This window comes from Mytilus californianus, unplaced genomic scaffold, assembly GCF_021869535.1.
Source record: "Mytilus californianus isolate M0D057914Y unplaced genomic scaffold, xbMytCali1.0.p SCAF_5, whole genome shotgun sequence".
NCBI lineage: Eukaryota > Metazoa > Mollusca > Bivalvia > Mytilida > Mytilidae > Mytilus > Mytilus californianus.
Window position 1 is genome coordinate 30,490,102 of NW_026262701.1, and position 26,267 is coordinate 30,516,368.

At 32.1% G+C, this 26,267-nt stretch overlaps 1 protein-coding gene across 1 annotated transcript; it reads left to right on the forward strand.

Moving 5' to 3' along the window:
* The first annotated feature begins 800 nt into the window (after positions 1–800).
* On the forward strand, positions 801–24,922 carry LOC127701927 (b(0,+)-type amino acid transporter 1-like). Its single transcript, XM_052205896.1, has 13 exons — positions 801–1,001; positions 5,984–6,184; positions 10,307–10,408; positions 11,650–11,889; positions 13,203–13,328; positions 14,041–14,140; positions 16,480–16,524; positions 16,921–17,044; positions 19,184–19,287; positions 19,967–20,063; positions 21,660–21,809; positions 22,269–22,437; positions 23,795–24,922. Exons 1-13 carry the CDS (start codon positions 977–979, stop codon positions 23,860–23,862), a joined length of 1,551 nt encoding a protein of 516 aa, XP_052061856.1. The 5' UTR covers positions 801–976; the 3' UTR covers positions 23,863–24,922.
* The last annotated feature ends 1,345 nt before the right edge of the window (positions 24,923–26,267 follow it).

The following is a 26,267-nucleotide window of genomic DNA, read 5'->3' on the forward strand; positions in this document are numbered from 1 at the left end:
ATGAGCGAACAATTCTCTGCTTATGCTAAAGCGGTAAATGATGATTTTGTCATTAATGAAAATAAAACCCCCCTTCATATTTTTTTATCATATTTTAGCTTTTGAACTATTTATATTTTGCACTTACTCAAAATACATTGACCTCAACCCCCCAAGGGTGACTGGGGAATAGAAGTATGGTCACCATTGGTCTTCCTCCGACCGGCAGTAAAACCCTTGCTAAAGTGGGGCGTCCGTTTTGACTGTGCGGGATGTACAAATTTGCAGCCACGTCCGGTCAGAATGGGGACGTTAAATCCGATGCCTCGTGTAAAGAGAGTGCCACGCTCTTTGCACGTTAAGAACCCTTGCAACAACTCTATGAGGGATCCGTAGGTGACCTGTTGCAAGGCTAAATTTCTGTCCCTATCCAATATACCATCATTTCCCGTGGCAGTCTAAATTTCCCCGACCTTAATCCCGGAAGCCCCTATTACAGAACCTACCTATTGTATTTATTGTTAATTTGTTCTCGTCCTGAATATGCATGAAATATTTGCCACTGGACGTTAAGCAACCAACAATCAACAATCAATCATTTACCTCAATTTAAATTGTAACGGAATTTCCGATCCTTGCCGGAAAGTTACGAGTCACCTCATTAGTCTCAGATGTGATATATGTTGCATATACAAGTCTCTTTGATTACACAATAACTTATATATTAAATTGTTATCAAGGACATTTAGTTCAATACAATCCAGGTAAAATACATACATCAACTGACAAATTATTATCTATCTGTTATTGTGTGTCTCTAATAAAAGTAGTGTTATCTTTATAAACAACATTGACACAGATAGACTCTAAATGAGATCCTTTCTATACTGATTTAGGAATGTACATCGTTAATCTTAATCCCTCGAAGGTCTTCAAAACATACACTAAGTAAATATGATGTATGTGAAGTCGAACTGAAGCTCTTGGACCATTAGCTATGGAAAACAAAGCTTTCCAAGAAGGTAAATTTGTATTTGTTTATAGTTATGCTTTATAGTATTTGACAACGCCACCTGGAGCACTAGTGCGGCTGTTCCGATAGGTTAATTAATTGCATCGTTTAAAACTTTCGGTTATTTTGATTAATAAATTCAGTTTTCATGGCCATTTGTGTATTGCACTGTGTTTTTATATTTTACTTTTTAACCTTGAATACCTTTAAGAATAAAAAAAATATAGTATCTATTCCTACTTAATTGTTTAGTATTTTGCTTTCGTGGCTTGACTGTTTTTATTGTTACCGATGGAAGCAAATACATAAATTTGCAGGTACTATGCGGCAATCAGTTCTGGTTTTATGCTTGTATTCTAGTCTGCGAAAATTGTAAAATTTTATGCAAAATACGCATGTTATATATGATATACATTTCTCTCATTTCTTATTCAATTTAAATGATTACTTTAAAATAAGTGCCTTAGAAGAGTAAATAAGGGGCTTGATTTGCATTAAAATCAATGCTTACGGTAAAAACTTGAACGAGGATTTAAAATTTTCTAAAGTGTCTATTCAATTTGATAATAATAATGAAGAAATAAATACACTTTTATGAGTATGCCAGCTAGCTGAGTGGGCCATATAACGGCATTCATTTTGAAGAATGCCATCAATTTTAGCTGTTCTCAGTGGAAGTGAATCGATAACGAACGAATATTCTTTAAGCACGGTCTGTCATGCATGTAGACTCAAAACGTTTCTATTAACATCTTGAATAAATTAATAAATAAGCATAGTAGAAGTGACTAGAATCAATCAAAGTATTTCATCGGTAAATTGCAAAAAACATGTTAGGTAATATTTACTTAGATCGATCTTATATGAGAGCGAAAATTAAAGAAGGTTGATAAATCAACAAAGAGTATATATATAACCTTTACATTTTTACACACAATTTTATCAAATGGTGTTAGCTGATATCGTACTTTTCTTTATTTGGTGACTGATTTTGACGGTAGAAAGTCCTTATTCCAAATTCCAAATATATATTTATATATAAATGGTTGTAAGGATACATGTGCGCCATGAGCAACATTTAAAAAGGGAGGGGATTCATTGGTTATTTTTGTTAAAAACCTTATATTCCCAACTTTGAAGAACTACAGCTAAAACAAACAAGCGGGGATTTTCCGACCAAGGAAAGTTCGCGTTTTTTCTCTTTTGGGCCAACCACTAAAACGCATCTTTCATCAGTTTTTCTTCAATATTGGCGACTGGAAAGTGGCGTGTGCATAAAATGCCATATAATGATAAACGCCTTGGCACATACTTTTGATAATATTTCGAACAACAATGCTATATACGTAGTTTTTTTTAACTAAATTTTAGAAAATATATATTTACCAGAAAGATTTGTAAAATTAATAACCCATTTGGATATTATCATATTATACATAAACAAAAACATAAACTCAGAAAAATATAAGATCATCATAATTATAATTAGTGAAGCCTTTTTTTTAAATTATGCCATTTTTCTGTCTGATCAACCCCCTTTGTATACACAGATTAAAGATAGTATTATTATATCATAGAATGTTTTTGTCGTCTGTAAATCAGTATTATAATGTAATACATAATATGATATATTAGTATGGATATTCGCATAATGTAAGATTCAAACATCTTTCTGTTATTAGAGAGAGAGAAAAACGGAAGCGACGTAATAATATACATTGAATCAAATATGATTTATACATAACCCAATGGAAGTTGTCTTTTTTACTACAGTAAATCAGGTAATACAGTCGAATGCAAAAATATTCAATGCATCTCGTAAAAGATACAAAGATAGCATAGGGGTCTTAAAAATCAGAAATTCAACAAATAATTTACTTTTTGGCTCAGATAGACTATCTGTAGATCAAAGCAAATTTCTATCAAAAGATGTTCACACTTTAATTATGAGTAACAATCGATTCACATCTACAATATAATACCTCTTTTCTCTCTTCCCTGCCATGACTTATTAAATTAGGTCTTAACTATTGTTATAAGAGTTTAAATTCTATTCATCTTAAAACAGTTCTCGGCATTTCAAGTTTAAAAAAAGTCCCCAATATTTCTAGAATATTCAGATACTATAGTAATGTTTGAATCATTCAGGAGTGGCATGATTTACTTCCCACGTATAGGAGGAACATCACTAATTCATCATCCCATTGCTTTCTATGTTAAATTCCTCAATTTCAAGCAGTCACAGCTCTTTCGTCTTGAGTTCAAATAAAGTGACAATCATTTCATGTCAAAGCAACTCTTTATGGTGTCTTGTACTGAAAAAAATCAATATACCTTTAATTGCATATTTAAAGAGTACTAGTTCCCTGAACTTGGGAAGTACCAAAACAGGTACTTCCGATCTGAAAAACAGGGAAAATGTACCCTCTTTTTTAAATTTCATACATTTTTTTTATTATCAAAATTATAAAGTCATAAAGGATACTCCAGTGTTCACCAGTCATTCAGCTTTCATTTGATAACAAAATTACCAAACTATTCTACATATTTTGAAAGTTACACCCATGCGTAGAAACTTTTTTGTTTTTGAAATATGTACTACTTTCCGTTATGTTCTTTCAGACCGAGCCCGAATTGGAAGTGTTACACTTATAGCCATCACATAGGCACTACTTATCTTCTCTATTCTAGATGTAGCCATTCTGAACAGTTCACATTACATTTTATTTCCTTTAATAATTCGTAAAGATTCCGGATTGTTTTACTCCAACTGTTATAGTTCGTTCATTTTTTCTCTCCCAAAAAGGTGTTTTTCAGCTCCATTTTTTTAATTGAAAAAAAATGAGAAGTGGAATAGACATAAATTTTACAACTTAGTAACGTCTTCAAAACATAAGAGTTCTTATGTTTTTGGTAACAGCCGCACAGTTTGCTTTTTTTCCAGTTTTGATGTTGGTTTCTACCGTACCAGAACGTCACTTTGTTTGAAAGTTAATGCAAGTTTTGATTTTCAAAATAATATTTTACTTTGCTTGATGTTCATGACGTGTTTTGTTTTCATTTCAAATGACTTTATACAAACTTTAATTATTAGGTTATCTTACTAAGTAAACATTTTCGTGTCAAGTTTATATTGATTACAAAAAAAAAAACTATACCATTTCAAAGAGATAACCGCATTAGCAAAAGCTAATCATCCCGAGAATCATCAAAATGAGTCACACTCACATGATGTATTATATACAACTTAAGGTAAAAGTACATTATTTAAACGCCAAATAAATACATTTACAGCAAATGCTTCGATTCACAAAGTATTCAGAGACTACTGGTTAAAAAAGAAGTTATAACATTTATTATTTTGCATTTATTACAGAGCTTAGTGGACAACCTTGGTTATATTTCAATAAGAAAATATTTTGTTTATGAAGGCAAATTATATCATATTTGTGCACCTGAGTACATTCAAATGTTTTCCTCATTAAATGGGCTTTGACTCTGGCAGGTGTTAGTATCCTGCTTTATAGTTTTTTTTATATTTATCTGACTATTGAAAGGTTTGATGCTTTGCACATTCATTATGTACTGTCCATCTGGTAGGAATGAAAATCTGAGTAATACAGCCGAATAGAACTGTGTGTTCTTTTTCTTTATTTCAATTAATCGTAGCATACTGATAATATCTTTTCAGATACCTTTAAACAAGAATATGTGTCCATAGGACACAACGCCAAGCGCGAACTATATTTCTTTGTTCAGTGAACCTTGAAATCTGAATCAAAACTCTCATTTGACATATAAGTAAAAAAGCTCACATCATCATGAATACGTTAACTGTACCAAGTTTCAAGTGGATGTAAATTTTAATCACAACTTCATGGTAAAATACCTTGACCAAAAAACTCTGACACGAGAAGTAAATCCAGATGGACGGACAGTAAGACCGGAAAACATAATGTGCCCATAATATTGTAGGCGTGGCATAACTAACATAGAGTGTTTTCAATATTCATAGATTCGAGCACAAATGAAGCAATGGCATCCAGATTAACACTAAAAGACCAGAGATACACTATTTTTTTCTTCTGGTAAGCCGCAGCTCCGAAATAAAATTGTAAAAATCCCATTTGAAAAAAATATACAATTCTAAACAATGCATACGGATAAAAGTAGATATGGGTTATACGTATATGAGACACCAACCCAACGACACATATACCGTCATAAAGACATCTATAAACCAACATACGATTTTCAACAATTGAAGATCGATGTCTTCACAAATTGTCAAGTTGTAAATCTCCCCGCATTTTGTGCTTAAGCTTACCAGATACCATCATAGATCTTTCATCAAAACCAATAAACTCAATATCACAAAAACACGTTCATGTCAAGCAATAGTAAATGGGTTACAAAGGGAAATTTCACTCACATCAAGTTCACGTGAATTTCACCTCAAACGAGCTTATACGTAAAACTCACGTGAAATCAGTTCATGTGAGTTTCACGTGAATCTAATGTGAAACTCACCTGAATTTCATGTAAAAAGCACATACATTTTTTTCACGTGAATTCACGCGAATTTTTAAAATAAAGTAATTCAAATACCATCTTAATTTTCAAGTTTAATTAAAATCATGAAAAGTACCAATTTTTTTTTTTTGTAAAGTTCTCGTGAAATTCACATTAAAATTTTCACGTGAGTTTCATGTATAAGCTCGTTTGAGGTCAATCTCACGTGAAAATTTTCACATGAATTTTAAGTGAGATTCATGTGAAATTCATGTGAGCAAATTTTGCCTGTGTATGTCTCAGATTTTAATTACATTTTGCATACAACTTTGGCATATTTAACACTAAATAAAAATCGTAAAACAAATTTTAAACTTCTTTTGCTAAATCGTTTTGATTGAGATCCCTTGAAAAATTCAACATTTGTATTGAATGTACATAAAATCTTTCAAAAATTTAACTTACTGTGTGCTTTTCTAGATGATGGTAAAAAGTACGGAACAGTAGATAATGGAACGCGACAGAGAACCTTCCCTAATGGAACAGATAAGGATGACAGTCATGATTACGAGAACGTTAAAGAAAAGAACGATACAGGAGGAGTTGTCATTGAACCCATTAAATTAAAGCGATCTGTAGGTTTGATAAGTGGTACTTCGCTAATTGTAGGCACGATCATAGGTAGGTTTGACTTACATATTGCTTTTTTTGTTGTGACAAGACCAATATGTTATATAGTATATATATTAAGTTCAACATGCAAATCGTTTTACTAGGAGAATTACACTGTGTCTAAACTACCCCGGCGAAAAATGTTTGGACTCAATAGTATCAAATGTCCGGTACGGTGACGGACAATCAACAAACAGAGAAAGGTAGAATTTCTGTTTATTTATATGTTGTTTTAATGATACTGAAGAATGTACATACACATAAAACTATTTGCGATTGTGTGATGTAATATTTTCTACAACCGTTCTAGATTTATGGAGAAATAAGTAAAAAGGCACATCAAAATGGTGAATTGAGTGAGCCTTGCCTCGAATTTGTTTAATTTCTCTTTAGATTGAGCACATTGTACGGAAAGAAAGGTACGGAAAGAAAGATATTAACACGGAGATTTCAAGACCAGTCACTATGATCACCTCAATATTTGCATGTCTGTGCATGGAACGACAGAAATGGGTCATGTCTAAATTGAAGCACCCGGTTTTGTCAATGTGTACGACCCGGTTTTGTCCTTAAATTTCATAAAGCAGACCCGGTTTTGTCATAGAAAATAATGCATAATCGCATGACGAAAATTAAAATCTGGCGTTCAACAGGAGTTTGGGGGATCATTGAAAAACAATTTCTTTCAGGTAACTTATAACCTGTTTGAATCCGTAAACACTTGAATTCCTGCTATGTTAGAACAAAGCTAATTTCAATTTTGTTATGTATAAAAAAACTTATACTTTAACGGAGATATTAAAAAGAAATGAAGGTTTTGAAACGCTATTAGATTTTTTTATATCAATTATGTAAATGTAAGTGTTCAAACTTAAATAGTGTACGGCCTTGAAAATTGAAGGACGCACATTTGATATGTGATTTTCTGGGACAAGATGGTTATCTTAATGTTTCGCTCGACCTAAAAGGGGAGGCAGTATGATCGTTTAAAAATGAATATTCTGAAACTAAATGTTCATTATAAAGCAAGAGAATAAGACAAATGTATATGTATGCAGAATCGCCCAAGAAAAGGAATTTCCATGCGGTGAAAGGATCACAATAATAGTGCGTTAAAAAATCTGTTTACCCCTCCTTGTTACAATAATACTAAGTATAAATTAGTATGATAGTCTCAGGCCATCCGAAAATTGCAATGATGATTATTTTATGGTTAGTTATTTTATGAATACACGGTGTTTTCTCTTTTTTTTTTCTCTTCTTTTTATTTAACATTAACACATTCTTTATTACACTAGTATCTAGTTGTTAACAACTGCCCTATATAGTACAACTATTATATACAGTTTTATCTCTTCATTGTATAATGATTATCGTACATTGACAAATGTTCTACAATTTAAGCACGTTGGTCAAGTTTAAAATTGTCAATATGCAAGGGCGGACCGAGGATTTTTGAAAGGGGCGTATTTATAACAACGAATTTTATACCGCCGAGCGTAGCAAGGGGAACTTTTTTTTGACGATTTTATGCTAAATAAAAAATCATATATAAATCGTAAAAAACTTGACAAAATAATTATTTCTAGCCACCAAAAAAGGGGGAGTCGGCGTACTCCCTCTACCCCCTTGATTTGCCACTGATAAAATGCAACTATATCGTATACCATCATAAAATTTAATAAAAGACGAAAAAATAGAGACATCCGCCAATCGCATATTTACTATAGAGGCTCAGTAATCAAAAGAGTTAAGCCTTTTTCAACTGACTGATTTTTATAGTTTGTTCATATGTTGTGCTGTTATACCAGTTTTTTTCTTTTTTTTTCTTTGGGGTGGGGGTGGGGGGGGGGCTTACACGTTCAACACCGCCATTCTGTATGTGCCAGTACCGAATACAGGGGCCTGTAAATCGGTGGTTGTCTTTTGTTGCTGTATATCATAGTTGTTTTTCGTTTTTTATTTTGTTCATAAATCAGGTCGTTAGTTTTCACGTTAGTTTTTTTGCATTTTTCATTTCGGGGCCATTTTTTAGCTTGCTATGCCATATGGGCGTTTCTCATTGTTGGGTGCCATACGGTGATCTATATTTGTTATCTTTTACGTCATTTTGTCTCTGATGGAAAGCTGTCTCATTGTCATTTTTCACGGGCTAAATTGCCACTTAGGTTGTTCTAAATAAGACGAAGATATTGGACGTTATAATGTTGCAAACCAACTTTTATTTATAAAAAAAATTAATTCTTTTATGCCATGCTCAATGCTCATTTTAACATAGGTAGGCATTATATTTGTTAATATTGTTAGACCAAGCGTTAGCAAGGTTTAAAATATTGACAAATATAATGCCTACCCATGTTAAAATGAGCATAGAGCATGGCATGATAGAATTATTTCGATTCTAATAGGGAAGTTTAGAACTTGTGTACTTCGAAGCGGACATAAAATACACTTTTGAAAGGCAACCATTTTGATTTGAGGTAGCCAAAATGTTCCAAGTCTTTCTCTCACTGTCCGTTAATGAATGAATGAATGAGTAAATATATCGTTAACATAGCGTATAGTATAGTAAAGCATACTATCTTTATTCTTTTGATAAATTGATATGGTAACAAAATCATTCCACAATTTCTTATTTTTACATCATTACAGTAGTATAGAAATCAAACAAACATCATAAGGAATTAATGTAAGTGCATGCTATAAAGTAATTATTTCCATTTAACCTTAGGTCGAAGATATTAAGTTCAATAAGGTATACGTATATCATTCGAAAAATGTCTACTCCCTTTTTCGAAAAATTCCCGTTTAAAATATATTTTAACACGACATGTTTGTATTGCAATAATAAGAATAACATCTTTTTGACTCACGTATTTAATTTCTTCCGACGGGCAATGCTCAGATCCGTGTTAACGTAGCTTTTTATAAATTTGTGGTTTCAAAACAAAACAAAACCGGGTCCTATACTGAGACGAAACCGGGTCCTTATGTAGTAAACAACATTGACGAAACAGGATGCTTCCATTTTGACATGACCCATTTCTTTCGTTCTATGCACAGAAATACAAATATTGAGGTGCTCATAGTGACTAGCCATGCAATCTCTGTGTTAATATCTTTTTTCCCCGTATTTTTCTTTCCGTACAATGTGCACAATTTAAAAAGAAATTAAACAAATTCGTGGCAAGGTTCATTCAATTCACCATTTTGGTGTGCCATTTTTACTTATTTTTCCATTAATCTAGAACGGTTGTAGAAAATATTACATCTCACAATCGAAAATAGTTATATGTGTATGTATATTCTTCAATATCATTAAAAAATAAATAAAGAAACAGAAATTCTACCTTTTCTCTGTCTGTTGATTGTCCGTCACCGTACCGGACATTAGATACTATCAAGTCCAAACATTTTTTGCCGGGGTAGTTAAGACACAGTCAATTATTTAAAACTGGAAAAGCAAAATGACCGTAACGAAATCTCAATCAACGGACTAATGTCAAGGAAAATATTGAAAATATTTGGATTTAACATTCATTTCTTTCAATGCTTTCAGCTTTATTACAACATACACCGATATGTCTGCTATATGGTCGGGTTGTTGTCTCTTTGACACATTCCCCATTTCCTTTCTCAATTTTATGTAACAAGTTTACAATCAATAAGGAAGATTTTAAAGTGTTTATCTTGTACGAAAGAAACGGGTTTGTTTTTGATTAAAATTCCATAAAATGAAGGAGTTTACGTCCGACATAAGTAAGAAGAAGGCGCATGCATGATAGTGAACAACGGGATGTGGTTTTACGAATATTTTTGCATCTATCAATAAGTTGTTATCCGTGTAATCACAAAAGAAACCAAGAAGTCTATTGGAATGTTAAATCTTAAAGGCATACAAGATGTCATTTGACTTAAAAATCTATTTTTCATCTCTCAAGAAACACATAATAATAGTCAGAGCGCGTGCTACCATGACAACACATTTGAAACTACAACATTGTTGTGGTGAATACATAATTCAAATAAAAATTCCCCCCTCTTTTTTAATTGCAAAATGCAATTTCGAGAATTCTATGATTTCTTCAAATTATTGAAATAAAAATTATTCGGTTCTTGTTTGTTTTACAGGTTCTGGTATTTTTATTTCCCCTACTGATGTATTAGACAGAACGGGATCAGTCGGACTAAGTCTGGTCATATGGTCACTTTCTGGCCTTCTGGCGCTATTGGGTATGCATATTTAAGAGTGCTTTACCAATGCTAAATTTTTTATTGTGCGATCTTTGATGTACATATTGTTTCTTCAATAGTACTGGTCGGTATTAAAAAGGAGTGGCTGTTAATATCACCAATACCTAATTTAACCCCTCCACACATTATGTACCTGACCTAGTTCAAGAACTTCGACATTGCTTGTCCATTGTCTTATCTAAATATTTATTGTTTGGTTGAAGAGTGTATGTATATAATGGCAAATCTTTGGCAGTTTCTCTTTTATTTATTTACAACTTTTAAAGACTCCTCACGATGGCTTTTGTTAAGCCATGTGACATTTGTTTGTTACGATATGAACTTACTTCTAAATTTGTATTTAGAAGAAGTTTTCTTCGTACTTTTTTTGATTTTTTTTTATTGAGCTGAAAGGGAGAAGGTATGATATGGCCACATTTGTTGGCTCCTTGAGTTCAGAATAAATAATATTTTAATCATATAAAATAACTTCCTTCTGATGTTTAGATGATGAATGTTTATATTACAGTAAGTAGCCAGTTTGAATTGTGTCTCCTATATATGCACCAGGACTTCTCACTTTTGGCATTTAATTAATAAAAAACTGCAAAAACTGCAAAAATATTTTCATTTTGAGATTATGATATTGATATTGAGATATAATCCACAGCCCAAACAAATATTTTGTTACAAGTTGTTTGATAAAAGTATGGTGATGTGGGCACACTATCTTCGTGGGTAAGGCTCACTTCTAATTTTACCAAAAACTATGTGTAAATATATTTGCATAAGGAGATGTGTTATGATTGCCAAAGACACAACTTTTCACCAGATCAAAGGATGAGGATGTAATTTTATAATAATCCACTGATCTATGGTCTTCAACAATGAGCAAAACCAATACTGTATAGTAAGTTATAAAATGACCGGAATGACATAACGTAAAACAATTCAAAAGACCTTATCAATCCATTCATTAATCGCGGAAAGTAACATAATGTTGCATAACATTGAAGAATTTTACCATTTTTGCAATTTCAGGTGATTGATTCTTGTTCGTATCATACTGCTCTTAAAGTAGTTAGCATATTGAGTTAACAGTATATATCAATATTCGCTCCAACTGATTAGATGAAATGTAAATTAAATGCATATGCCAAGGCACTACAAAAATCACCAGATTTTTTTCCTTTTTTTTTTTTTTTTTTTAGAAAATATGATCATTCAACTGTATATTGTAGGTGCTTTATCATACTCAGAACTTGGAACAATGATCCGTAAGTCTGGTGGAGAATATGCCTATATGAAGGAAGCATATGGTGATGTCATGGCATTTTTATTCGCATGGACTTCCGTTATTGTAATAAGGACATCATCGGTAGCCATCATATCACTGACGTTTGGGGAGTACATGGCTACATTCTTCCCAATGTGTGGCTCTCCAGAAAATATAAAGAAACTCGTTGCCATAGTTGTAATAGGTATAAAGTACATATATGATCTCACATAAAACTAGATAAAAGAACTTGTCAGCGATTCTAGGAATACTAAACATAAGAAACAGCAGTTGTCAATTAAAATATAAACGCCATGACGATTTGAGTGACTGCATGATCTAAGTTTTATACCCTTAGACCGGTGATAATTCTAAAATGGACACATTTGAAATAGGATGCATCGGTTTCGGTGAATTCTCAGTTACCTGATATAAAATTTTGTACATAGGAAATAAAAAAAAATGTTGTCAGTATTTTATTTCTGCTTTTGCCTTTCACTTTTTCCTTGGGATATACGTGAGCATGTATATTCGATTAAGCATACTTCTTATCTTCTCAAATAGATAAAATGCATCACTGTAGAGTATGCACTAATTGTATATTTTTATTGTTGATATTCACCCCATATGTACCAAGTATTAGATTAGTTTTATTGAAGAAATTTCTTGGTATTCCTAAAAGGGAGATTTTATACACACAGTAGAAGAAGTATACTTAACAACAAAATTATTTTCATTTACCTGTGTATAATATGACGCAGGTTTCTTCAAAAGTGATGATTTTCTAAAAATTGTTTGAAATTTCAGAGTGATATCATACTTTAACTTTGTTTAAACCTGTTTATTTACTTTTGACTTTAATTATTGATCCCTTGTAATTTTTTATTAACTGTGTATTTGCATTCAAGTGTCACAAGTCAAATTTATTCGTTCATTGTGTGTTAATTTACGTTTTTTGATTGAGTTAAGCCTTCCAATTGATATTTTATAGTGTGTTTTTCTATGTTGTGATGCTATACTATTGTTTCAGAAAAGGGAGAAGGTTTGGTACCATTAAAACGTTTAATCCCGCTGCAAATGTTTGCACCTGTCCTAAGTTAGGAATCTGATTACAGTAGATGTCGTCTGTTTATGTAGTTCATACGTGTTTCTCGTTTCTCGTTTTTATATAGATTAGACCGTTGGTTTTTCCGTTTGAATGGTTTTACACTAGTAATTTTTTTGGGGCCATTTATAGCTTGCTGTTCGGTGTGAGCCAATGCTCCGTGTTGAAGGCCGTACCTTGACCTATAATGGTTTACTTTAATAAATTGTAACTTGGATGGAGAGTTGTCTCATTGGCACTCATACCACATCTTCCTATATCTATGTATTATTTTGAAGTTTATATCTTAATATACTTACCGGTACTTCATTAAAAAGAACAATAATTAAAAAACCTGTACTTAATATTTATATTTCATTTTTCTCAACGCGAGAAACAATTTTGTCTTAAAAATAAGACTTTTTTATTTGTAGTCACGATAGCTGTAGTAAACTGTATAGACACAACATTGGCGGTAAGGATGCAAGTATTCTTTACAGCTGCCAAACTAATAGCTCTTATGATAATTGTTGTCGGAGGATTGATTCGACTGGGACAAGGTAAAATTCTAAGCCAATTGCTGAAGATATGATCCTTAATTGTTTGTATTTAGGTTCGTTTTTATCTTGGTAAGTAGAAATAAAAAATGTTGATGTTCGATTTAAGAGTATGTATGTGTTACATAAATGTTTTAGCTAATTCAAATTATCGAATTTGTATCGAACTAATTGATAGGAGATAGATATCTATGTGTACAGATTACTGCTTATGCCGCTGTGGTTGAGATTAAAAGCCGTTTATTTGAAGAATGAAGTTCATTACAACTTATTACTTGCTGAAGTCGAAAATCAATTCTCGAATATTTTGATTTCCGCCATTTCTGAAATGTACAAACTGCCGTAAACATTCTCTTACAATTAACTCTTAAGAAATACATGCATTAATCGTTTGTTGTTGTGTTACATATTTGTTTTTCGTTCATTATTTTGTACATAAATTTGTCCGTTAATTTTTCTAGTTTGAATTGTTTTTCATTTGTCATTTCGGGGCCTTTTATAGCCGACTATGCGGTATGAGCTTTGCTCATTGTTGAAGTCCGTACGGTGACCTATAATTGTTAATTTCTGTGTCATTTGGTTTCTTTTGGAGAGTTGTCTCATTGGCAATCATACAACATCTTCTTTTTTATATTTTACCTACTTATAAATGACAGAAGCTGTGGTCAGCACGGGAAATAAATAACTACTCAACGACAAATATTGTACTTTTCAGGTCATGTTTCACAACTAAAAGACTCCTTCAAAGGAAGTGAGACGAACCCGTCATCAATAGCCCTGGCGTTTTACAATGCGTTGTGGGCATACGATGGATGGTAAGTCATACGTCTGCAGTTTGGTTTTTAAAATTATATCACCAATAATAAGAAATTGGGCATTACTAGGAGATACTACATAATTATAATAAAAGAATCAGTTTGCTTTAAGTTAACTTGATATATTAAGGAAGATAATTCACTATTTTGTAATCTAGCCATTCGATAAGTTGCTAAGTATGAAAGAACGATTACTTTAAAACTTTCAAGACTCGATTTCCATGCTTTCTGGATGCATTTGAACAGACTTTTTCAAAATAAATTTCGTATTGACGCATATATGATCAATGTGGTGGGATTTATAGATTGCTACAGGAAAGGGCTAAATGTTCATCCCCAGCAATAATGTAACCCTGCATGTTTTCTTTTCGGTGGAAATCAACCCTGCAGAGTATCTAATATGATAACACTTCATACTTTCATGTCATATGAGTTTTTATGCTGTTCTAGATGTTATTTACCTTACCAGAAAAGCGCAAAACGGTAAAAATTTGTTGAAAAGCGCAGATATATTTATATACTATATTTGTGTAGTTTGAGTTATCTCGCTTGATCTATAAACACTGTCTGAAAAGTTGTTCATTTAAAATTTTCATGTAAATGATACAAACCGCTTTATCTAATAAAAAGATATGCAATACTTGAACCCTAACACCCAGAAGGTTCAGAACAAATATATTGCTTATTCTTTAGCTTTGTTGAAACACAATATTTTTGTAGATAACGACTAGAGTTAACAAATACAAATTCATAGGTGAAGTGGAGAAAATTCATATGACAAACATGTAAAATAGTGCGATAGCTGATAAATAAAAGCACTAAGACATCTTATCCCATTGTTTCATTTGCTATTTGGGCAACTTCAGAATCTAATTAGAAAGCCTTTAAAGTAATAACATTGTCTTTTGTGGATTCAAATGGCCGCATTAATTATTGTATTAAATTTCTTTAAGGATGTTTGCTCCTCTTGTTTTTGAATTTCTGCCAGATTTTCGGAATCCTCAAGTTTTATCCATGTATTGCCATTAAAAAAATTTGCCCACTAACCCCTACTTTTCTTTTCATAATTTTATTACATATAGTTTAAAAAGCCATATTTGAAAATCCTATAGAATCCTTGTTATTTTTTCATTTTTTTTTAAAGAAAAAAGGTGTCAATGTTAAATGTATGAAAAATCTAGAGAGAATCATTTCCCGCCAAATTTTCAATGGCTTATATCTCGAAAACAAGCACACGGACCCTTCATTTTTTTCTGCTTTTTTAGTTCCTTCATTTATATACTATCAATTTATAACAGTCTTTTAAAAAGCTTATTATTTGGAAAAAGAGTAGCGAACATCCTTAATGCCTTTTCTTCTTTAACGTTTACAACACTTGTTAGAATTTTCTACTGTTGTCTGACAAATCGTATACATTCATTTCATTTATAAGATGTCTTGGATCCACACAAATGTTTTTTTTTGGGTCACACGTATGACAAAATACACTTATATTTAATGTTGTCTTTTTTCAAACAAACTTACATTTTTCTAGTCTCCGTGCATCATAATCACATAAAATAATTTCAACTTTTATACAGCACCAAATGCGCATTTCCACAATCAGTGACACTTAAATCCCAAATATTTGAAAACCGAAAGCTAATAAAAACGTTGAAGAGCTGACATAATAAAATTAAGAATGGAAATGGGGAATATGTCAAAGCGACAACAACCCGACCAAAAAGCACACAACAGCCGAAGGCCACCAATGGGTCTTCAACGCAGCGAGAAAATCCCGCACCCGGAGGTGGTCCTCAGCTGGCCCCTAAATAAAATTGTGTACTAGTTCAGTGAAAATGGACGTCACCCTAAACTCCAAAACATATAAATGAACTAAAATCTAAAAACATACAAGACTAACAAAGGCCAGAGGCTCCTGACTTGGGACAGGTGCAAAAATGCGGCGGGGTTAAACATGTTTTGTGAGATCTCAACTCTCCCCCTATAACTCTAGCCAATGTAGCATAAGCATATAAGATCGTGCAAAGAATTGCGAAATTCGGAAAAGGGTCAGGGCTATGAATGACTGATTAATTTCAAGTGATTTTCTAAGATATACAACAGTTTACAGCAAATTCCAATAACGCAGAATCCGCATTTTCATGCCAGTTATACGAAGAACTTAGGTTCTTGGCTGGTGATGACTTCGGACATCAATAGATCACCAGCAGAAGTATATGTTAATTGTTATAAAGTTGTAATACGTTGAAAAAGTGAGGGTCTTTAACATACACTAAAACATCAACTTCAACTTGAGGGTTGTTTTAATTGCTTTTCCGACGATATTTCGATTTCAGGAATAACTTAAATTATGTCACAGAGGAAATAGAAGATCCAAAAAAGTGAGTACATTTATAAAATGTGTGTGTGTGTGTGTGTGTGTGATTTAAATTCCAGGTAACCATTTTTTTACTATAAACATACCAAAAATTCTATCAAAAGTAAATTTTGTTCAGTGTAAGTAGAATAAAAAAAATTAATGCTTTCTGTCATTTGACCTAATATTTTAAGTTTCAATCTATGATTTCAAATTGACAATTCACGAAACACAAATGCTATTTAATAATTGCTTTGTAGACGACAAATGTGATTAAACAAATCAAAACATGGATCATACACTTATCTAATAAATATTTCTTTGTTTCTTCGCGAAAATAAAAAAAAAGAAATTTATGCACTTCTTTGCTTCTTAACGAAAATCAAACTGATGCACTGTTATTGATTCACCTCTATTTCAGAAACCTTCCGAGAGCAAACATTATAGCAGTACTGCTTGTTACTATTGTTTATATACTGACCAACATATCCTATCTAACAGCAATGACAGCGGCAGAATTACTCACTGTGGACGCAGTAGCAGTCGTAAGATCCCACAATTTTTAAGAGTTAGCAGCTTATTCCACTGATCAAAATAAAAGGAAGAGGCACGAGTACTAAAAAAACTAATGTACCCCTGTAATTTTTTTATATGTCTGTCAAAAGTCATAAACTCCATTAGTTGTTGTCTTTAGCTATAACCTAGTGTTTGTTCCTTTAAAGAGGTTTCTTTTTATAGTAAATTATTTATAATACCTGCTCACTTATTCAAAATTGTGTAAGCTTGGTCTGTTTAGAGCAACAAAAAAAGGAATAGACAGTGATCTATGTGTTGACCTCTATATATCTTTCTTACTATATATTGAAGGAATTTTGTCTTAATTGCATATATCTCACATATATCTCCTCTTGACAATATTACGTATTTCATGTGCAAGATGACAAAATGAGAATTAATATGCAAGGAAGTAATGAAAACGACTGCGTAAATATGCAAACATTTATTAAAAGACATTTTGTAAATTACAATTTGTAATGTATTTTTTTTTTATTTAATGTTTACTGATTTAGTGTTATAGCTCGTATCACTATTTTTAATATATACCATATTTGATTAATGGTTAGTATGACGATAAATTTTCACTTTTGTTCTCGTACTATGAACAACAAAATTATTTATTTATATATTACAACAAAATTATTTTTATTTACCTGTGTACGTTATTTTATTTGGCGGCATTTTGTCCAAGGTTATGGTTGTCTTTCTGATATCGTTTTACATCTAACCCCCTTGTTTTATTAATTTTGTATTTACATTGTGTTATAGATCAAATTTATTCGTTCAGTGTATGTTCACTTGTTTTTGTTAATATGTCTTTTGATTGAGTTAAGCCATTTCAATTGATATTTTATAGTGTGTCTTTCTATGTTGAGATTTACACTATTGTTTCAGGTAGGGTGAAGGTTGGCGCCTATTAAAACGTTTAAACCCGCTGCATTTGTTTGCACCTGTCTTAAGTCAGGAACCTGATGTTCAGTTGTTGTCGTTTGTTGATGTGGTTCATATGTTTCTCGTTGCTCGTTTTTTTATATAGATTAGACCGTTGTTTTTTTCTGTTTTACACTAGTCATTTTTGGGGCCCCTTATAGCTTGCTGTTTGGTGTGAGACAAAGCTCCGTGTTGAAGGCCGTACTTTGACCTGTAATGGTTTACTTTTACAAATTGTGACTTGCATGGAGAATTGTCTCATTGGCACTCATACCACATCTTCTTATATCTATTTATGAAAAAAAGAAGCAGTTAAATTCAACAAAATGACCATCTATGACGTGGATTAAAAAAAAGTAGTGTTTTGACTGATCTTTACATTTCATCAAACCATATCCTGGTTGCTGTGTCTACTTTGTTATCGTGTGAGCTAATTGAGAAAGCACGAAATATTTTGTACATTTTGTCAAAGCAGATTGTACCTGATTATTCATTTATCTCGTTTATAAAAGTATGTGAAGTTCATTGACATCATATATAATGCTTTATTGTTACGGAACTCATACTGTCTTATGGTTCAAAACTTTAAAGATTTCTACAGCTAATAATAGTATTACATATTTTATGGTCTTTTGAGTTCTATGAATATTCAGAAATAAGGTATTTAAAATATGATTGTTTAAAAATGTGGTTTCTATTACAGTGTACACTTACTTATAAAGTATACGAACTCTTACCAAATTAATTTCTGATTTTTGCTCAAGTAATTAAAAAGTTGACCATTTGGTCTAATGTTAGAAAATACCAACAAGGTTAATAACAGGTTATGCTTCTTCTTCTACTTCTGATTTGTAGTGACCGACTTCAGCACGCCGAAGTTTATATCAATTGTACTGCCCATGGCATAGTTGGTCGGTATTTATAGAAAAATAGATCTGAAAATTACGAAACAAAATCAATTACGATATTTTTACATAGTATTCATTCTTTTTCTATTTTTTACATAAAGATAAACCTATTTACATACGACAAAGTCGCTCATTACCATGTTCAGTTGATGGCTGTCCCAGGTTTTATTAGTGCGAGGAAAAAATGATTGTTGGTATATTTGGGCTGCGAGTTCATGAGTGAACGTTTACACGTTTATTTGATAAAATTTATTTAAAATAACCAAAATATATGTCTATTTATTACAGACTTGGGGAGACACAGTTTTAGGGGGAGCAGCCATTCTCATGCCCTTAGCTGTTTTATTTTCTACTTTTGGAGCTGCTAATGGCACCCTCTTCAGTGGAGGAAGGTAGGACAGTCTGTAACATCTATTAAGATAATTAAAAGATTGAATTAATCTATGTCAGTTGATTAAAATGTTAAAACAAAGCAAATACGGATGGAGTAAAACACGCGTTATCACTCATACTATATATCGCTGTTATAGGTAAACATATCGCAGGCAAAGTTGATCATGATGTACATTAATTTGGCAATTATGTATTTACGCATTCCTCGCTTTCAAATCTCAAAGTTTGATCGTTCCTGATTAAAGTAAATCCATAAAAGCGTTTTGAACGCACGACATTTTAAAAGCGTTTATTTTATTATCATATGTAACAATATTGATAATATCATAACTGTGTTTATTTTTAACATGCTATATCAAAGATATTTATTTTGTGTACAATACAAGAACAGTTATTTTTCATAATTATGTTATACTTTTCCTGTTGACAAACAATGCTTTAATTTTTTTTGGTCAAGTTTTACCAAACAAAAACAAAATGATTAATTTCATTTCATTTCAGAAATTAACTACACAGACTGTTTTAATTTGTTTATCTTGATATATCACAGTTTACATAAAGTGGCATATAATATTTAATAACTTAATAACTAAAATTTATTCTCGACTTCATAATTTGACATACATTCTTACAACCTTAACATATGTTTTCACTACAAAATATATTTATTTGTTACAGAGTCGTGTACGTAGCCAGTCGAGAAGGTCATTTACCAGAAGTTTTGTCGTATGTACACTGTAAAAGGGTCACACCAATGCCATCGATTGTTTTTACAGTTAGTAAATTGTATTCAAAGTTTGTAATACAGCCATTAATTATGTAGATTCGTTTTCTCATTCTGTGGTTTTGTGTAGTTGCAAATCGTACTGCATCTCCTTATATTTTATCTACGTATGACTAAACAAGGAGAAATATAGGGTATATGTCCATGAAAAAAAAAGACCAAAATGTAAAGATATATAGTTAAAGAGATAGTCACAGTTTATTTTACATCAAACAAGTTTCTATATATTCAAATAAAAAGGAGAAGTCTAATATTAGATTGCTGTTTCACCTAACACTTTCTTTAAATCCTAGTAATCATAAACAACAGACGCATTTTTTTTGCACCAAGTATAAAAAAAACTTCACAAAATGAAACCTGTCGCATTAACCACATGACGGTAATACTAGAAAGAACTGTCATCTAATCAGGTTGGATGACAACTATACCGTTACCGAAATATGCTATAACAAACAGAGGTCTCTTTAAAGGAGACCACCTCGGTGGTCTCGTGGTAGCGTGTTCGCCTCGAGTGCGGGTGGTCGTGGGTTCAAAATAAGGATTATGAACAAATTAAGACTGGTCGGCTCGGAGTCAGAATAATGTTTTCCGATAGGATGACATGTCTTCCTGTGGACTGTTACCTTATGAACTAGCAAGTTAAAATCAGAAAGTCGGTCCAGTACAAAGTAGGGTTGATATTTATATCGCATTAACATGTTCTTGTCCTAAATATGTACTTAATTTGCCACTGAACGTTAAGCAGTCATCAATCATAATAATTTATTTTATGGTTGTGTTTTGTTGTCATGCTGTTTCAGTGACGTTATACCAAACCTTCTGCTTTGCAGTGTTGTCATGCTGTTTCAGTGACGTTATACCAAACCTTCTGCTTTGCAGTGTTGTCATGCTGTTTCAGTGACGTTATACCAAACCTTCTGCTTTGCAGTGTTGGCATGCTGTTTCAGTGACGTTATACCAAACCTTCTGCTTTGCAGTGTTGTCATGCTGTTTCAGTGACGTTATACCAAACCTTCTGCTTTGCAGTGTTGTCATGCTGTTTCAGTGACGTTATACCAAACCTTCTGCTTTGCAGTGTTGTCATGCTGTTTCAGTGACGTTATACCAAACCTTCTGCTTTTTAGTGTTGGCATGCTGTTTCAGTGACGTTATACCAAACCCTCTGCTTTGCAGTGTTGGCATGCTGTTTCAGTGACGTTATACCAAACCTTCTGCTTTGCAGTGTTGTCATGCTGTTTCAGTGACGTTATACCAAACCTTCTGCTTTGCAGTGTTGTCATGCTGTTTCAGTGACGTTATACCAAACCTTCTGCTTTTTAGTGTTGGCATGCTGTTTCAGTGACGTTATACCAAACCTTCTGCTTTGCAGTGTTGGCATGCTGTTTCAGTGACGTTATACCAAACCTTCTGCTTTGCAGTGTTAACATCAGAGACAGTCTACAAGTTTTAACCTGAATATTAGTAAAATCAATTTGAATTATTCCAACAAATTTTGTATTACAGTATTTAAATACAAATACCATAACATAGTACAAAATTTGAAAGAATATGTGTAAATATTTCTAAGAACTAGTTTGTACTTTACAGGCCTTAATAAGCATCGCCATGGTGATACCAGGAAATATAGGGAGTTTGATTGACTTCTTTAGCTTTACAGCATGGCTGTTCTACGGTCTTACCGTTGGTTCTCTTATACTTTTAAGATTTACAAGAAAGGACTTAGATAGACCTTTAAAGGTTAGTGAACTAATTTATATTATGAATAAATCTCATTGTCAGGTTCCTATTTAGTTAGTTTGTGTATAAACGAATACAAATCATTATATTATATCAAATTGAAGTATATAAAAATTATTATGATAACAAAAAAGAAAAAAAATGTCAAAATAGATAGACGTTTTCAGCCAAATGTACGATTTATATGAATTAACAATAGAAGAACTTTTCTTACAGCTGTTGTATGTTTAATATTTAAAATGTATTTGACATAACAATACAAATGTTGATTAATAAGAATGGTTGGGCGAAATTTTTCAAAGATTTAGAAATAAGTCTCGAAAACTGATTGCTTGTTCCCGGATCCCTACAGATATCATTAATCCATTGTTTAATCAGATTTGAAGAAAAACATATACATCAGCATTGCTAGAACCATAAGAATAGTAAATACATCTTGTTAAATGTTTCATTTTTCAGATCCCGATCATAATACCGATAATATTTGTGTTAATTGCTTGTTACTTGGTAATTGGACCAATTGTTCAAGATCCAAAGATTGAATTCCTGTACGCCTTTCTCTTTGTTATTGGTGGACTTTTGTTTTATATTCCTTTTGTTTACTTCAAAATAGAACTCAGAATATTTGGTAAGTATGAAAAAAACTCGAAGAACTTTCTGTGTTATTTACAAATGTATCTAAATTTGGTTTTTAATTTACTTTCTCTTGAAATACACGTGCATATAGTTATCAATGGTACCAGGATTATAATTTAATACGCCAGACGCGCGTTTCGTCTACATAAGACTCATCAGTGACGCTCATATCAAAATAGTTATAAAGCCAAACAAGTACAAAGTTGAAGAGCATTGAGGACCCAAAATTCCAAAAAGTTGTGCCAAATACGGCTAAGGTATTCTATTCCTGGGATAAGAAAATCCTTAGTTTTTCGAAAGATACAAAGTTTTGTAACAGGAAATTTATAAAAATGACCATATAATTGATATTCATGTCAACACCGAAGTGCTGACTACTGGGCTGGTGATACCCTCGGGGACGAAACGTCTACCAGCAGTGGCATCGACCCAGTGGTGTAAATAGTTATCAAAGGTACAATTCGGCCCAAATCTAGAAAATATGTGATTATCAAAGATCTGTCATCAATACAAACTTCCGAAATGATTTCTTGTTTTCAAAATACAAATGCATTTTACTACAGTAAGGTGCAGATTTAAATGTGTGTGCTTTGGTAAAATATAAGTGCTACAATGATGAATTCTTTTGTGAAAACACATTTGAAATGAGAAAAACCCGAATCATTAGCAGAATAAGCAAATATTATCTCTCTCTCTATATATAAATATATGTGTATTGTAAGTATTTTGTTACGACGACAATAAATATCGTAAAGTAATATCCCAATGCAGCCGTAGGTGAATTTGCCACAATAAAAAACATGATGATTAACACGGTCTTAAGATTATCTCACTCATGCATTATTTGGATAAACTTGTGGTTTCGTTGTTTGATGGCAAAAACCAAACGAAAAATGTTTTGAAAATCGAGAAATTAGGATTGTTAAAACAAAACACTCCTCAAAGATACAGGTTTATTATTTGGTAATACAGACACGTGTGTCGTCTACATCAGACTCACAAGTGACGCTCGAATCAAATCAGTTTGCAGGCCAAATCAATTACAAAATTGAAGAGCACAAAACGCTAATGTTGAAGGGACAATATATATGTTGTCATATGTATGAATGTTCTAAATGGTTAATCTTGTTAACAAAAAATGAACGCTGATGTTTAGTTTGTTAGCTATGATTTTTTTTACAAAGAATGATTTTGATGTAAAAATAGCGTCAACCAACAATGCATGTTTATTTTCATTTTTGGTGTAATTTTTCTTTTGCATAAAGCGAAATAAATATAAAGTAAAACAGACATGAATTCGGTATACAAGTATTTCCTCATGTTGATAACGTATTAATGTTTTATTTCAGCAAAAGTTACAGAATTTTTTCAACTGCTGTGCGAGATAGTACCTAGCCCGTATGAACCTGACGATTAATATTTGGATGTCCCGTATGAACCTGACGATTAGCATTTGGATGTAATTCACTTTGCTAGAGTCTACAAGTGTTCTGCAACGAATCGTAATATTTGATCACAATTTGCTATCTTGGAATGAACATAGATTTATTTTTAACAAAATTAAATTTCAAATCATTTAATTTGAATATTGCCACGTCTTAATCATAAAACACTGAGTTCATCAATTTTCATATTACTTATTCATAATCACGGAAGACAATCCCCTTATGTTCCATTATTTGACGATGTTTTTTTGGGAAGATACAGTTTTGTAAGAATTTAATGGCTATATAGATTATATTTTTATGCTTTATTCTAATGAATTATTTAGATAACATAATAGACGAATTACAAAGAAATGAAAATCTCTTATTTTAAATATCTTAAACCATTATGTAAAATGCATAATTATTTGTTTTATTATCAAAGTATTTGTTAGCTTTCTTTGCCCTTTCTAGCATGACATCATTTTTTTTATTACCCGGTACCTATGTTGTTTAATGCATATATGCCCTTTTTAGCATGTCAACTTTTTTTTTATATCACCCAGTATCTTTGTTTTTGCAAGGTGTATGTGTTCTTTTTAGCATGTCAATTTTTTATATTACCCTGTATCTATGTTCTTCATTGCATATATACCCTTTTTAGCATGTCAATGTTTGATATTTCCCGTATATATGTTCTTCCAAGGCATACATGCCCTTTTTAGCATGTCAATTTTTCTTATATTATCCCGTATCTATGTACTTCAATGCATATATGCCCTTTCTAGCTTGTAATTTTTTTATATTACCCCGTATCTATGTTCTTTAAGGCACATATGCCCTTTTAGCATGTCAATTTTTGATATAACCCTGTATCTATTTTCTTCAATGCACATATGAAGCGTGATCGACATCTAACAAAGAAGTCCGTTCAAAACGAGGCTAGGATGTGTCTGGAATTTAGTATACAGTGAAGTCTGAGCTGTTTATCAAATTTGAGGGCTTAATTGTGATTTTGAAATGAAGAACATCAATAAAAGCTGTGTGTTAGAATTTTTGTGTCTAAATTAATACATTTTTATTATACTTCACGTTAAAATGCCAGATTTTGATTGGCTAATACGAGGCAATAATTTACTCTATCCCATGGCTGAGTGGGAGACAATTTTTTTGAATGTCACCCTCTGGTGAAGACCAATCAAAAATCGATAATCTAAATGACAATGAATTGAATTTACCTCAAGTAAATAAAGACAATGCTTAAGTTCTACGTTTTTGCACATAACTTTTTCGATGACTTTCAAAATAAAAAAATAAAACATCTTGCTTCACTTCAGTTGATTTTTCGAATACCCGTAACGATGTTATGTACGTGACGTCATAGTAAAATACTTTGAATTTAAAATTCAACTGTATATGCCAATAATGAAAGGACATTCAGTATAATAAATTAAAAAACACATAGCTGAGAGGGTGATGCTTCGCCTCGGTTGACAATGTTTTCTCGGGGTAACAATCTGCTCTATCACCCTCTCATCTATGTGTTATTTATATAATTTTCCCTTTTTCCATTGTAAAAAGTAGAACATGTACGAAAGTTTATAAAGGTTTTTTTTTTCTATCTTAGGTAGGTTTTTTTCAATTTGTGTTAGACAGTTGTTTTTTTTTTTTTTTTTTTTTTTTTCGTTCATTGTTCGTCTTGGTGTGATGTTGATTCTTCAAGTTTAAAAGTACATCTTGAAATCAAAATGAATTCTGTATTCAAAGCTTGTTTTTCTAGATTCCATACTTTCTCGTAAGTAAGTTGATAAATGATTTGTACAGGATGATTATGATCAACTTCCTGGCCTACAAGACCAATGAGAACGCATTATGCCTATAAACCAAGACAAATTTACATATAACTTCTTTGATTGTTTCTTCTGCATGATATTCACGTCTATGCTTCTCTTTCAAAAATAGTACGTGTAAAACGACAACATTGATCAACATTTCAAAAATTTGGATCCCTAATTTCATTAAATTTAAATCTCCGCACTCGTTAACATTTTATGCTTGGTCGCTGTGAGTGAGCTCCCATGCTTCGTCCAGGTATCGGGTCCGTTCGCGCCCAATACACGTTCGCACCCTATACGTTCGCACCCCACACGTTCGCCCCCTGGGTCCGTTCGCACCCTTTTTTTTTTATTCAAAAACCTGATGAATTATAAGATGTTTTTTTACATGTTTATCTCAAAATAAAGAAAAATTCGGCAATTTTTAAATTTTTTAAATGAAATATTGTTTTAAATTGATTTGATGATTAATTATTATATGTTAATTATGTCACAATGATGATTACTGTTGATATATGGTGTTTTGAAACAATGAAAAAAAAACTTATTTATAGCAATACAAT